The sequence below is a fragment of the Homarus americanus genome, unplaced genomic scaffold (assembly GCF_018991925.1).
Source record: "Homarus americanus isolate GMGI-L3 unplaced genomic scaffold, GMGI_Hamer_2.0 scaffold32583, whole genome shotgun sequence".
Lineage (NCBI taxonomy): Eukaryota > Metazoa > Arthropoda > Malacostraca > Decapoda > Nephropidae > Homarus > Homarus americanus.
The window spans coordinates 3070845-3083393 of record NW_024713129.1 but is presented as its reverse complement, the minus strand read 5'-3'; the positions used below and the strand labels follow the sequence as shown (position 1 = coordinate 3083393).

The following is a 12549-nucleotide window of genomic DNA, read 5'->3' as shown; positions in this document are numbered from 1 at the left end:
GAGGTGTTGGTGGTGGTGTGAGGGAGGTCTTGGTGGTGGTGTGAGGGGAGGTGTTGGTGGTGGTGTGGGAGGTGTGTTGGGAAGAGGAGGTGTTTGTGGGGGGTGAGGGGAGGTGTTGGTAGGTGTGAGGGAGGTGTTGGTGGTGGTGAGGGGAGGTGTTGGTGGTGGAGGGAGGTGTTGGTGGTGGGGTGAGGGAGGTGTTGGTGGTGGGGTGAGGAGGTGAGGGTGGTGGTGAGGGAGGTGTTGGTGGTGGTGAGGGAGGTGTGGTGGTGTTGGGTGAGGGAGGTGTTGGTGGTGGTGTGGGAGGGGAGGTGTGGTGGTGGTGGGAGGGGAGGTGTTGGTGGTGGGGGTGAGGGAGGTGTTGGTGGTGGTGTGAGGAGGTGTTGGTGGTGGTGTGAGGAGGTGTTATGGTGGGGTGGAGGGAGGTGTTGGTGGTGTGAGGGAGGCAAGGTGAAGGTGAGGGAGGTTGGTGGTGGTGTGAGGAGGTGTTGGTGAGTTGTGAGGGGAGGAGGGTGCTGGGGAGGGAGGTGTTGGTGGTGGTGTGGAGGGGAGGTGTTGGGGGTGAGGGAGGTGGGGAAGAGGGAGGTGTTGGTGGTGGGGAGAGGGAGGTGGGGTGGGTGGTGTGTGAGGGAGGTGTTTGCAGGTGGTGAGGAGGTAGCTGGTGGTGGTGAGGGGAGGTGTTGGTGGTGGTGTGAGGGAGGTGTTGGTGGTGGGGTGAGGGAGGTGTTGGTGGTGGTGTGAGGGAGGTGTTGGTGGTGGGGTGAGGGAGGTGTTGGTGGTGGTGTGGAGGGAGGGTGTTGGTGGTGGGGTGAGGGGAGGTTGGTGGTATGTGAGGGAGGTGTGGTGGTGGTGGGGAGGGGAGGTGTTGGTGGTGGTGTGAGGGAGGTGTTGGTGGTGGTGTGAGGGAGGTGCTGGTGGTGGTGTGGGAGGGAGGTGTTGGGAAGTGAGGGAGGTGTTGGTGGTGTTGGGTGAGGGAGGTGTTGGTGGTGGTGTGGGAGGGAGGTGTTGTGTGTGGAGGAGGTGAAGGTGGTGAGGGGGGAGGTGGTGGAGGGAGGTGTTGGTGGTGTGTGAGGGAGGTGTTGGTGGTGGTGTGAGGGAGGTGTTGGTGGTGGGGTGGAGGGAGGTTGGGTGGTGGGGAGGGAGGTGTTGGTGGTGGTGGAGGGAGGTGTTGGTGGTGGGGGGGGGTGAGGGAGGTGTTGTTGGTGGGGTGAGGAGGTGTTGGTGGTGGTGTGAGGGGAGTTGGTAGGTGTGAGGAGGTGTTGGTGGTGGTGTGGAGGGAGGTGTTGGTGGTGGTGTGAGGGAGGTGTTGGTGGTGGTGTGGAGGAGGTGTTGGTGGTAGTGAGGGAGGTGTTGTGGTTGGGGAGGGAGGTTGTGGGGGTGGAGGGGAGGTGTTGGTGGTGGTGTGAGGGAGGGGGTGTTGGTGGTGGAGGGAGGTGTTGGTGGTGAGGGAGGAAGCTTGGTGGTGGGGAGGAGGTGGTAGGGGGTGAGGGAGGTCTTGTGGTGTGAGGGGAGGTGTTGGTGGTGGTGTGAGGGAGGTGTTGGTGGTGAGGGAGGGGGGGAGAGGAGGTGTTGGGGTGGGGTGAGGAGGAGGGTGGTGGGGTGGGGAGGGAGGGGGCAGTGGGAGGGAGGTGTTGGTGGTGGGGTGAGGGAGGTCTTGGGTGTTGTGAGGGAGGCGTGGTGGTGGAGGGAGGTCCTGGTGGTGTGAGGAGGCTGTGGTGGGGTGAGGGAGGTTTGTAGGGGTGAGGGAGGTATTGGTGGTGGGGTGAGGGAGGTGTTGGTGGGGTGGAGGCTGGTGGGGTGAGGGAGGTCTTGGTGGTGGTGAGGGAGGTCTTGGTGGTTGTGAGGGAGGTGTTGGTGGGAGGGAGGTCTTGGTGGTGGTGGAGGAGGTCTTGTAGGGGTGAGGGAGGTGCTTGTGGTGGGGTGAGGGAAGGGCTGGGGGGTGAGGGGAGGTCTTGTGGTGGGAGGAGGGTCTTGTGGGAGGTGTGGGAGGGAGGTGTTGGTGTGAGGGGAGGTCTTGGTGGTGGTGTGAGGGAGGTCTGTGGGGGGTGAGGGAGGTGTTGGTGGGGGTGAGGGGAGGCGGGTGGAGGGAGGTGTTGTGTGGTGGGGTGAGGAGGTCTTGGTGGTGGTGTGAGGAGGTGTTGGTGGTGGTGGGAGGGAGGTCTGGTGGTGTTGTGGGAGGGAGGTGTTGGTGGTGGTGTGAGGGAGGTGTTGGTGGTGGTGTGAGGGAGGTGTTGGTGGTGGGGTGAGGGAGGTGTTTGTGGTGGGTGAGGGAGGTGTTGGTGGTGGGTGAGGGGAGGTTTGGTGGGGTGAGGAGGTAGTGGTGGGGTGAGGGAGGTCTTGGTGGTGGAGGGAGGTGTTATGTGGTGGTGTGAGGAGGTTGGTGGTGAGGGAGGTGTTGGTGGTGGGTGAGGGAGGTGTTGGTGGTGGAGGGAGGTGTTGGTGGTGGTGTGAGGGAGGGTGGGGGTGGAGGAGGTGTTGGTGGTGGTGTGGAGGGAGGTGTTGGGGTGAGGGAGGTTGGTGGTGGTGAGGGATAAAGCAGGGTGTGTGAGGGAGGTTGGTGGTGTGGAGGGAGGTGTTGGTGGTGGTGTGAGGGAGGACTGGTGGTGGTGTGGAGGGAGGTGTTGGTGGTGGTGTGTGAGGGGAGGTGTTGGTGGTGGTGTGAGGGAGGTCTTGGTGGTGTTGTGGGGAGGGAGGTGCAGGGTGGGTGTGGAGGAGGGGGGTGTTGGTGGTGTTGTGGAGGGAGGGCAGGGTGGTGTGAGGGAGGTGTTGGTGGTGGTGGTGGAGGGAGGTGTTGGTGGTAGAGGAGGTGTTGGGGGGTAGGGAGGTGTTGGTGGGGGAGGAGGTGTTGGTGTGGAGGGAGGTGTTGGTGTGAAGGAGGTGTTGATGGTGGTGTGAGGGAGGTGTTAGTGGTGGTGTGAGGGAGGTCTTGGTGGTGGGGTGAGGGAGGTCTTGGGTGTTGGTGTGGGTGTTGGTGTGAGGGAGGTGTTAGTGGTGGTGTGAGGGAGGTCTTGGTGGTGGTGTGAGGGAGGTCTTGGTGGTGGGGTGAGGGAGGTGTTGGTGTGAAGGAAGTGTGATGCAAACGTGACTGCGCCCGCTCTTGGGCCACTTACGTTCGCTACGTCCCATTATTTGAAGTTTTTTTTTTTCAATTTCAATTTCAATTGTTTATTCCTTGATAGAGGAAGCAGGAACCTAGTGCTATCACTAAGTACCCCTGTATCATGACACCAGAAGCAACTGGCAAGTGTCACAAGCATATACAGTACAGTACAGTCATGCTTTGGTTATCACGCCCAATTGGGACCCCGCCGAGCGCATGATAATGAAAAACGCGATAATGAAAGTACAGAACCTATGGGATTTATTCTAATTGGTTCCAGGCACCCAAGACCCAACCCTAAGTTTCCAATTTTACGACCATTTAGACCCGCTAAATATATATATAATGTTATGATAAATATCATAGACACACATAGGCATGGCTAGGTTTATTACAAAGTGATGAAAAGGGTACGTTCAATACTGTAGTCCACAAAACATGTAGCTATGTCTTTCTTTATTTGAGTCCCCCATCATACGAGTCCGTTTTCTCTCGCTTCAAGACGCCGGAGTCCTTTGTTTTCTCTCAATCTTTGAATGTATCAGAGACTTCGTTATTCCTTAGTAATGACACAGAATTTGAAATTGCAACCCCAATTGCAACTAGGGTTGCAATTGTTGAGGCAACTAGATATGTTTGATTACAGCAAATGTGTTATTGTCAATTTGTAGGTGAAAGATTTTATCCTCAATAGATGTAGGCCAATGCTTGATAACCAAATTCTCGGCCTGAAAAATGCGCTATAACGGCAAGTGTGCAGATTTTGATGGAGGCGTGATGACGAAAATCGCAATAACCAAGGGATGACGTTGTTCGGTTGGACGTTAACCGGCGCATGACTGTATATCAATCAGCTTATTCTGATAATGTTATTTAACACCTGTACAGTCCTCTTTACTAGTGCATTTACAGGGGCTTGTCATATAAACATTCCACAAATCATTACAGTATCTTTGAAATATTTGCTTTATTATTGTTTTAATTTTATTTCATAGTATGTTAACTATTCTGAGTTTCCTTCTGTCGAATGTAAACAAACTTAGGGCTGTCACACTACACAAAACCTGATGAGCCCCTGTGAACGTACGAGTGAAAAGGACTGTACAACAAAGTTCCACTTCACAAGTGACGTGTATTCTTGAAAAAGCGTTCATTGGGGAAATTCTCACTAAACAGGATCCTTTTCTCCATAGCATCCCATAAAATGAGCAGAGATGCATTCCAGCCCCAAAAATTTGACCTTAAAACTCATGTTGTAAGCTGAGACACTCTTCAGTCCATAGAATGCCAACCCCACAACCTAATTTAACACTGGTGTGACAATGGAATCTGTCTCCAGTCTTTAGTCCCAAGAGCTCTAAATTTATGCTGCTTGTGGTTGTCCTGGCAGTGTTGGTACACACAACATCAGTGCACATGACAGGCTCCCACTTCACCCCCCCCCCCTGATGAAACATGACCACTGCCACCCACCAACTTCACTGTCTCTCATCTCTTGCATAAATTTTAATTGGCAGCTATGGATTTCCTACTCTTCCATCCCTATATGTACAGAAATGGGATGCAAATGAACAAGAAACCTTCACAGATTAATGGCCCTCATCCCTACAATTAAATTCCACTGATAATGGCCGCTGTTTCAGCAGTAAGACATTTTTACAGTAAACATTGTTATGCTTAGGTATTCTTTAATACTTTACATTTGAGTAATGTTTTATTTGATCTACTGTACTGTTGTAGTAGTGCAAATAAAACATGAGGTAAATTAAAAAAAAAATAAATCTCTCACACTCACTAACACTACCACTTCTCATCACATACAGATGCTGCAGGTTCAGGCACACTTATGTAAAGACATAATTACAGTAAACATGATTTTGCTCGGGTAATCTTTAACATTGTAGTTAAATACCTAGCAGTGATTAGCGCAAACACAGAAGTTTGTGGGTTAAATGTATGTACAGTCGAGCAAAAATTTGTCCCAAACCAACCTGCATGACATGAGGCAGGTGATATGGTAACCTCATACAGTATTACCACTGACCGGAGATTGTCTAAGAACATATTTCTTGTATATGGTATACAATAACTTAATTAGTATCAATGTATAAAATGTGGGAAAATAGTGAATTGAGAAATTTATGACATTGCTGCAGAATGATTCATAAACTGAGGATCCAGACGTCTATGATTATTCATACTGCTGATGTCAATGAGTATTTTTCATGCTGACTGACTGCTCCATTTTAAAGCGTTTCCGCAGTTGCCCATCATTCCGGCCATACATCCTTTATAAGAGGCACAGGTTTGGGTTCAAGATCTTTGTACAGTGTGACTGCGAAACTGGTAAACAACAATATTGAAAATGATTGTATTTAATGGTAGGGACACACACACACATTGTTCAAAACAACACACTTGGCATTACTGGTGCTGTGGACAAGGAATTCATGGAGTCATACCTTGACCACAGTCACATACCATACACAGACAATTAGTACACCTCTCCCTCCCTCTCCAAGTACCTGTTCAACCATGATACAGGCTCCTGTTGACATAATGTGTGCCAACAGGAAACATATTCCAAGCCTACAGTATGTGCTTTGTGGCATGTGTAAAGCCATTCATGTCAATTGCACCCTGGCTATTAAAATGGCATATCAAACATGATGTGCACATGTTGTCAGCAGTACATGGAGGAAATAGCATCAACTCTTGCAAAGTCGACCTCAGGCCGACGATGGAGATCAAGAAACCAATTGCTGTCACCTACTACAGCATCAACATGCAATCACCAAGTGACATGTACCTGATGGATGTCACACTCTACAACGCCTGCAAACTGCACCTAGAACGATCTGCAAGAAACTATCACTACCAGATTTCAACTGCAGTGTGGTGAGGCAGCTGTTGGGGAACTTTGACTTCACAGGTTCTATACCTGCTGGCAGAAGTGAGCACTTCTTGTGCAACCTTCCAATTTATGAAATGTCTAAGAGGCCCAGAATAGCTTGCCACTTTTGTCAGTACACAAAGTTATGACCTCAGAAATACCAGGATACATACTACTACTACTGCCTGGACTGTAATGTGATCCTCTGCCTTGAAAAACATCCCACCAAGATGGAATATTAGTTCATGTTATTGGAAGTGCCTCATAACTTATCTCCATTGTAAGTAAACAGCATTTATTGTTAAAAACAGTTTTGTTTAATATTGTTTTTGAAGCATAACTTTAATATCTCAACTATAATGTAAGATACACTCTTTTCTCCCCTACATGCAATCAATATTTCCTTTTCTATAAGATAATAAGATTCAAACATTTTTATGATGTTTTTTCGTCAAATTTTATATTTCCCCAGCCAGCAGTTATGACTGGAATTTGCAAGCACCTTCCTCAAAGAGTTGAGTGAATTAATAATAAAAGGACCAAGTGTGAATGAAGAGAATAACTGACAACTAACAAGTGCCTTAATGAGGATGAGCAAAGTCTTCCGCTCATAATTTTGCTTCTTAAACTGAATATAAGTTCATTAATTGAATCTTCATCCTCTAAGTCTAAAACACAAAGTTCATTCAACCAGCAGGAACTGATTGTATATTCTTTCTCAAATATTTATTGAAAACTTTAAAAACAAACATCCTTTCCACTCCTACATACTTGTGTACAGTTAAGTAAGCCAGGGCTCTTGATGTGACACAGTGACAAACTCTGAGCTTACCTTAACTCAACACAATCGATGAACTCAATCTCTGTCAAGGGTTATGAGTGTACAGTAAAACATCACCAACTTAAACTTCAAAGGAAATACAGTGAAGATAACTTACGTATTGAAGCATCAGACATTATGACCATACAGTATGTATTGGAGGTGAAGATATCAATGAAGGCGGCAAAGTTGGAGTTACGCACTTCCATGCTTTGGAAGTGTGCTGCTAACTTGCTGCAAGACAAAATATAATAGATTACTAATATCCAAAGTGAAATAAATAAAAAATTGACAAAGAGAAGTAATATTACCAGTAAAAGTTATGGTCAAGAGTTACTTATGTTAGAAGCAATTACAGTACGCCTGGATAATTCACGGATTTTGATTTCACGGGCCTCAATTATTCGTGGATGACACCCTGGAAGTACCCAAAAATGTCTAAGGGTAGTTTTAAAGTTGTTGGCATTCTCGTGGCCGGGACAGGGAGCCATTCGTCCTACAGACAATAATTTCCTTTACCTGTAGTGTATATACCCTGTATGTGTTAGTGTGTGTATGTGTAGAAACACACACAAAACAAACGCAAATAAATAATAATGGGAAAATCCTCTAACAAATAATCAGAAACATTTATTAAAAATGTTAAGTCTACTCTCAAGTCCACTCCGTGCTTTGTTATTAATAAAGCACGGAGTGGACTTGAGGGTAGACTCACACATTTTTTTTTAATAATTTTTTTCTGATTATTTGTTAGAGGATTTTCCCATTATTATTTATTTTTATGTGTTTTGTGTGTGTGTGTCTACTACTACAACTACTACAGTGGTCCCTCGGTTAACGAATGGTTCGGTTAACGAATTACCTTCCATAAGAAACTTCAATTCGATTAACGAACAAAAATTTGATAACGAAATCCTTTACGAACATCACGTTTTGTTGTGAGCATCAGTTGATCAGCTGATGGGCTAGTCTGCCAATTCAGTACAGCTAGACCCCGACTTACGACGGGGTTAGGGACCCAAATCCAGGTCGCAAGTCCGACATGGTCGTAAGTTCGACATAGATAAAAAAAAAATTTCAAAAAAATTAAAAAAAAATAAAAATTCAAATTTAAAAAAAAAAATTTAAAAATCTACAATGAAATACAGTACACTAAACGTAATAAATAATGAGGAATGGATACAGTACAGTAAAAGTAATAAATAATGAGGACTGGATACAGTGTGACTGAGCCCTTACCTTAAATGTAGTCAGCTGAACGCACACAGGGCCCCCATAATTTTCTATTTACAGGATACATGGAGACTATATTATTTGAAAGAAGCAGAAGAGGAGACAGGGCTAGGTGGGTCATCAATGTCGCTTTCTTCAGACAGGTTTATGTGCTGTGGAAACTTGCTGGTTGAAGGTATTGGTTCATCTTGAGGGAGTGAAGAGGCAGCACTGGTGGGGCATGAGGAGACAGCACTGGGGGACTTCTTAAAATTGATGTCCAATTTAGCCTGCAAATTTTTTTTTCTTTTTCATTATAAATTTCTCTGTAGCAAGCAATCTTGGACCATTCTGTCAACTTTGGCATAACGCTCATAATTTTGATCCATGGCATCAAACATTTGCATTCCTTTATTAATTGTAGCAAATGTCTCTGCCATATGTTTCACTGAAAACTTTTTGGGGGGTGCAGGTTCTTCTTCTACCTTTTGTCTCTCGTCTTCCTCTGCAATTTTCTGTGCATCAAGTTTAATAAGATCCTCGTTACTGAGCTCTTCTGCTACACTTTCAACCAACTGTCCAACATCTTCATTATCAATTTCTAACTCCAGCTGTTTACCTAACTCCACTATCTTGTTACTAATATTCGAAATAACTTCATTTTCATTAAATCCCTTGAAACTGTTCACATATCTTTTCAGGATTTTCTTCCATATTCCATTCATGCAATGTTATGTAACCTGATCCCATGCTGCACTAATGTTCTTTATACATGACAAAATGTTGTACTCCTTCCAAAACTGTCTGAGCGTTTTCTCACCTTCAGTAGCAGCAACAGCCTGAGCGAAGGTCGTGCGTAAATAATAGGCTTTAAAGGCAGCAATAGCGCCTTGATCCATGGGTTGGATGATAGAGGTAGTGTTAGGTGGAATGTACACTACCTTAACATCAGGGTGCATGTCGTCCAGGTGTGGTGGGTGTCCCGGAGCATTATCCAAAATCAGTAAAATCTTGAATGGAATCTGTTGTTGCAGACAATACTCCTTGGCTAGTGGAATGAAATAAGTCATGAACCAATCCTCAAACAGTACTAGGGTCATCCAGGCTTTCTCGTTACTGCGATAAAACACTGGCAGCGTGTGCTTGCTGACATGTTTAAAAGCCCTGGGGTTCTCTGAATGATAGATCATGAAGGGCTTTAGCTTGAAACCAGCAACATTCCCCCCCAACAGAAGTGAAATTCTGTCCTTGAATGCCTTGAATGCGGGCATTGTTTTCGCCTCTTTGTGGATGTATGTCCGCTCAGGCATGCACTTCCACAATAATCCAGTCTCATCCACATTGAATATTTGCTCAGGCAAATAATCCCCTTCCACAATCACATCATCTAACTCCTTCTTAAAAGCTTCGGCAGCACCAACATCAGCACTAGCTGCTTCTCCACTCACCTTAACATTGTGTAGACTGTAGCGTTTTTTAAATCTATCAAACCACCCATGACTTCCTGTAAAGGTTTGATCACATTTATCTCCTGCCTGCTCGTTCAAGCTTTGGAATAGGCTTCTTGCTTTAGCCTGTATGGTTAGAACGCTTAAGGGTACACGCTTCTGTATCTGGTCTTCTATCCATATCACCAATAATTTTTCCATATCGTGAATAGGACCTTGTCTTCTCTTTGATATTATAGTTCCCTTTATAAGTGTTGTTCCTTTCACTACTTCACGAATACGTTCCTTGTCCTTCAGAATAGTGGATATAGTCGAGTGTGAGAAACCCAGGTCACGTGAGATTGTTGCTACTGTTTTTCCATTCTCATGCTGTATTATTATCTTCATTTTCATCTCAAAAGTAATTGCCTGTCTCCTTTTCCTTGGAACACCACCAGCACTCTCACTTTTATGCTTTCCAGTGATTATAAAGTCAATTAAATACGATAATAACGAAAGTTCACAGCGCGATCAGTATAGGATACGATAGCCAAACACAAACAAAGCGCTCCACTGAGTGAGTGTACCCACGAGGCGACCTGAGACGCGCCACCCTCTCGCCCGGGACGGAAACGTTTCGGTATAGAAAATGCGCGCGTCATTTGAAAATATTTTTGGTCACGACGGTCGCAGTCATATGTCCCGACGGATGTACGGTCACAGCAAGTCGTAAGTACCAATGGACGTAAGTCCATGTAGTCGTAAGTCGGGGTCTAGCAGTAATCTGTTCTATGTTTACATTCGTCTCCGGTGGAGTACATATCAAGAAAGTTGTGCTCTTTAATATTTTGGCATTTTTTATATTAAAAATATTAGTCATTTTAACATTTATTTAACATATTGATAATATATGCAGTACAGGAAACTAGTTTTTTGTATGCCCATGAGCAGCTTGGCTCAGCCACAAGGAGTCAGTTGGGCTTTGAAAACAGTGGAGTGAATATCAATTTTGTTGGTGTCTTGAATATTTTTGCATTTTTCATTGAAATTATTGGTCATTCTGAAATTTATTTAACATATTGATAATATACAGTGCAGAGCAGTGTTGATTTAAATAAAATAATCTTGAATTACACCTAGTGAACTTAAAATTTTATTGGTGAAATGACTGCATCAAGCATGGGTCCCCTGAAAGGTGATTTCTCCTCTATCCCCACTTCCTTCTCTTCTCCCTTCTCCTCCACCCCCACTTCTAATTCCCATTCTCATCATCAACCAGGAACCTTAATGCATTTTTTTTACTTTGTATGTACTTTTCGGTGAGCTGGAACCAATTACCCAATATCCCATTGAAACAATGGATTCGGTTATCAAAATTTTTGGTTGACGAACGACCTTCTGGAACGAACTGTGTTCGTAAGCCGAGGGACCACTGTACTTTGCTGTCACTCGGAATCGAGTATGACGATCATCCAGCTATGATACAATGATATGAGTTAATAAGTTTGTCACCTAAATTGGTGAGTTTTGAGGTGACTAAAGAGGCCGATACGGGACCAGCAGAGTCGTCCACATTCGTTGCACATGTGGAGAGCTGCTCTAGTGCGGGAGGGGCGGTGGCAGCATTTTTCCGGCATTGGCACTTGTCTGCCTCGGTTTGCAGTCGGGCTAACTCGAAAGTATTGACACCTTCAAGAGTGGTGCTCCTCCAAGCGTTACGATGTGGAGTAATCGACTACCAGGTGAGGTTGGCCGCTTTGGCACTTTTCAGGTTTGTTTTAAGACTATCCTTATTATACCTTTTCAATTGCCCGCCGGCGTCATGTCTACCATTCGTTAGGTGACTGTGAAGTAGCTGCTTTGGCAGTCTACTGTCATCCATGCGGGAAACATGGCCAGTCCAGCATAGTTGTTGATGGATAATGGTAGCCTCGATGCTCCTACAGTTGGTGTCAGCGAGAATACTGGCATTTGTTCTCTTGTCTTCCCAGCAGACTTGGAGGATGGAACGTAGACCACGTCGGTGAAAGTTTTCAAGTGCCTTAAGGTGCCTCCTGTATGTGACCCACGTCTCACTGCCATATAGCAGGGTGGGGAGGACCACTGCTCGATATACGTGCAGCTCTGTAGATAATTTCAGCTCCCTACAGTTGAAGACACGGGTACGGAGTCTGCCAAAGGCTTGAGATTCACAACTGATCCGATGTTGACTCTCTTTGTCGATGTCTGCGGTGGTAGACAGGTGGGAGCTGAGATACTGAAAGTGGGTAACATTAGAGAGGGTAGTACCGTTAAGCTGGATGGATGGTGGAGGTGTGTCTGAACCAGGGGCAGGTTGAAAGAGAATCTGAGTTTTAAGTACATTCACCTCAAGGTCGAAGAGTGCATAGGTGTTCAGGATCTCCTGTAGGTTGAGTTCAGTGTGAGCGACAAGGGTGAGGTTGTCTGCATACGGAAGTTCAGTAATGGAAGCTGCCGACACCTTTGTTCCTGCCTGGAGTCGTCTTATGTTCAAAAGATCCTTCATCCAGTACTCTATGTCCACCCTACCGGCTAAGTTGGTGCTGGCACGAGTAAGGTAGGCAGCCAAGAAAAAGGAAGAGAGAGTTGGCGCCAGTTTGGATGGGGAAGAACTCAGGCTGGGTGCCATTGTGCAGGACACTGCCGTTCATGATGTCGTGGACTTGCCTCACAATGGCGATGAATTTTGGTGGGTAGCCAAACCGGCTGAGGGTCTGCCCTGAGGGCTTCCCTGTTGACCAAGTAGAAAGCCTTTGGTAGGTCGATAAATGCCATGTACAGGTCATGACGCTGTTCTCTGCACTTTTCCTGTATCTGGCGGGCAGCAAAGTTCATGTCAAAGGTGCTACATGATGGTCTAAGGTCACATTGAGATTCTGTGAGGAATTTTTCCGCCTCAGGTAGTAGTCTGTTTAGGAGGACTCGGGCAATAATCTTGCCAGCTATGGAGAGCAGCGAGATCCCACGGTAGTTGCCACAGTCTGATCAATCTCCTTTGTGCTTATAGATATTGACAATGGAGGCGTCTTTAAGAGTTTGGGGGATTTCCTCCTTTTCCCATATACAGTCAACCCTC

The 12549-nt window shown here is 46.1% G+C and overlaps 1 protein-coding gene across 1 annotated transcript in view; it reads right to left on the bottom strand.

Moving 5' to 3' along the window:
- Positions 1–6931: 6931 nt before the first annotated feature.
- LOC121866233 (ras-related GTP-binding protein A) overlaps positions 6932–12549 on the bottom strand; it is a gene marked incomplete at its 3' end in the record, with an annotated part of 51327 nt that continues 45709 nt past the window's right edge. The window contains 1 exon segment of the mRNA XM_042365849.1: positions 6932–7047. Coding sequence (XP_042221783.1) covers positions 6932–7047 — 116 coding nt within the window.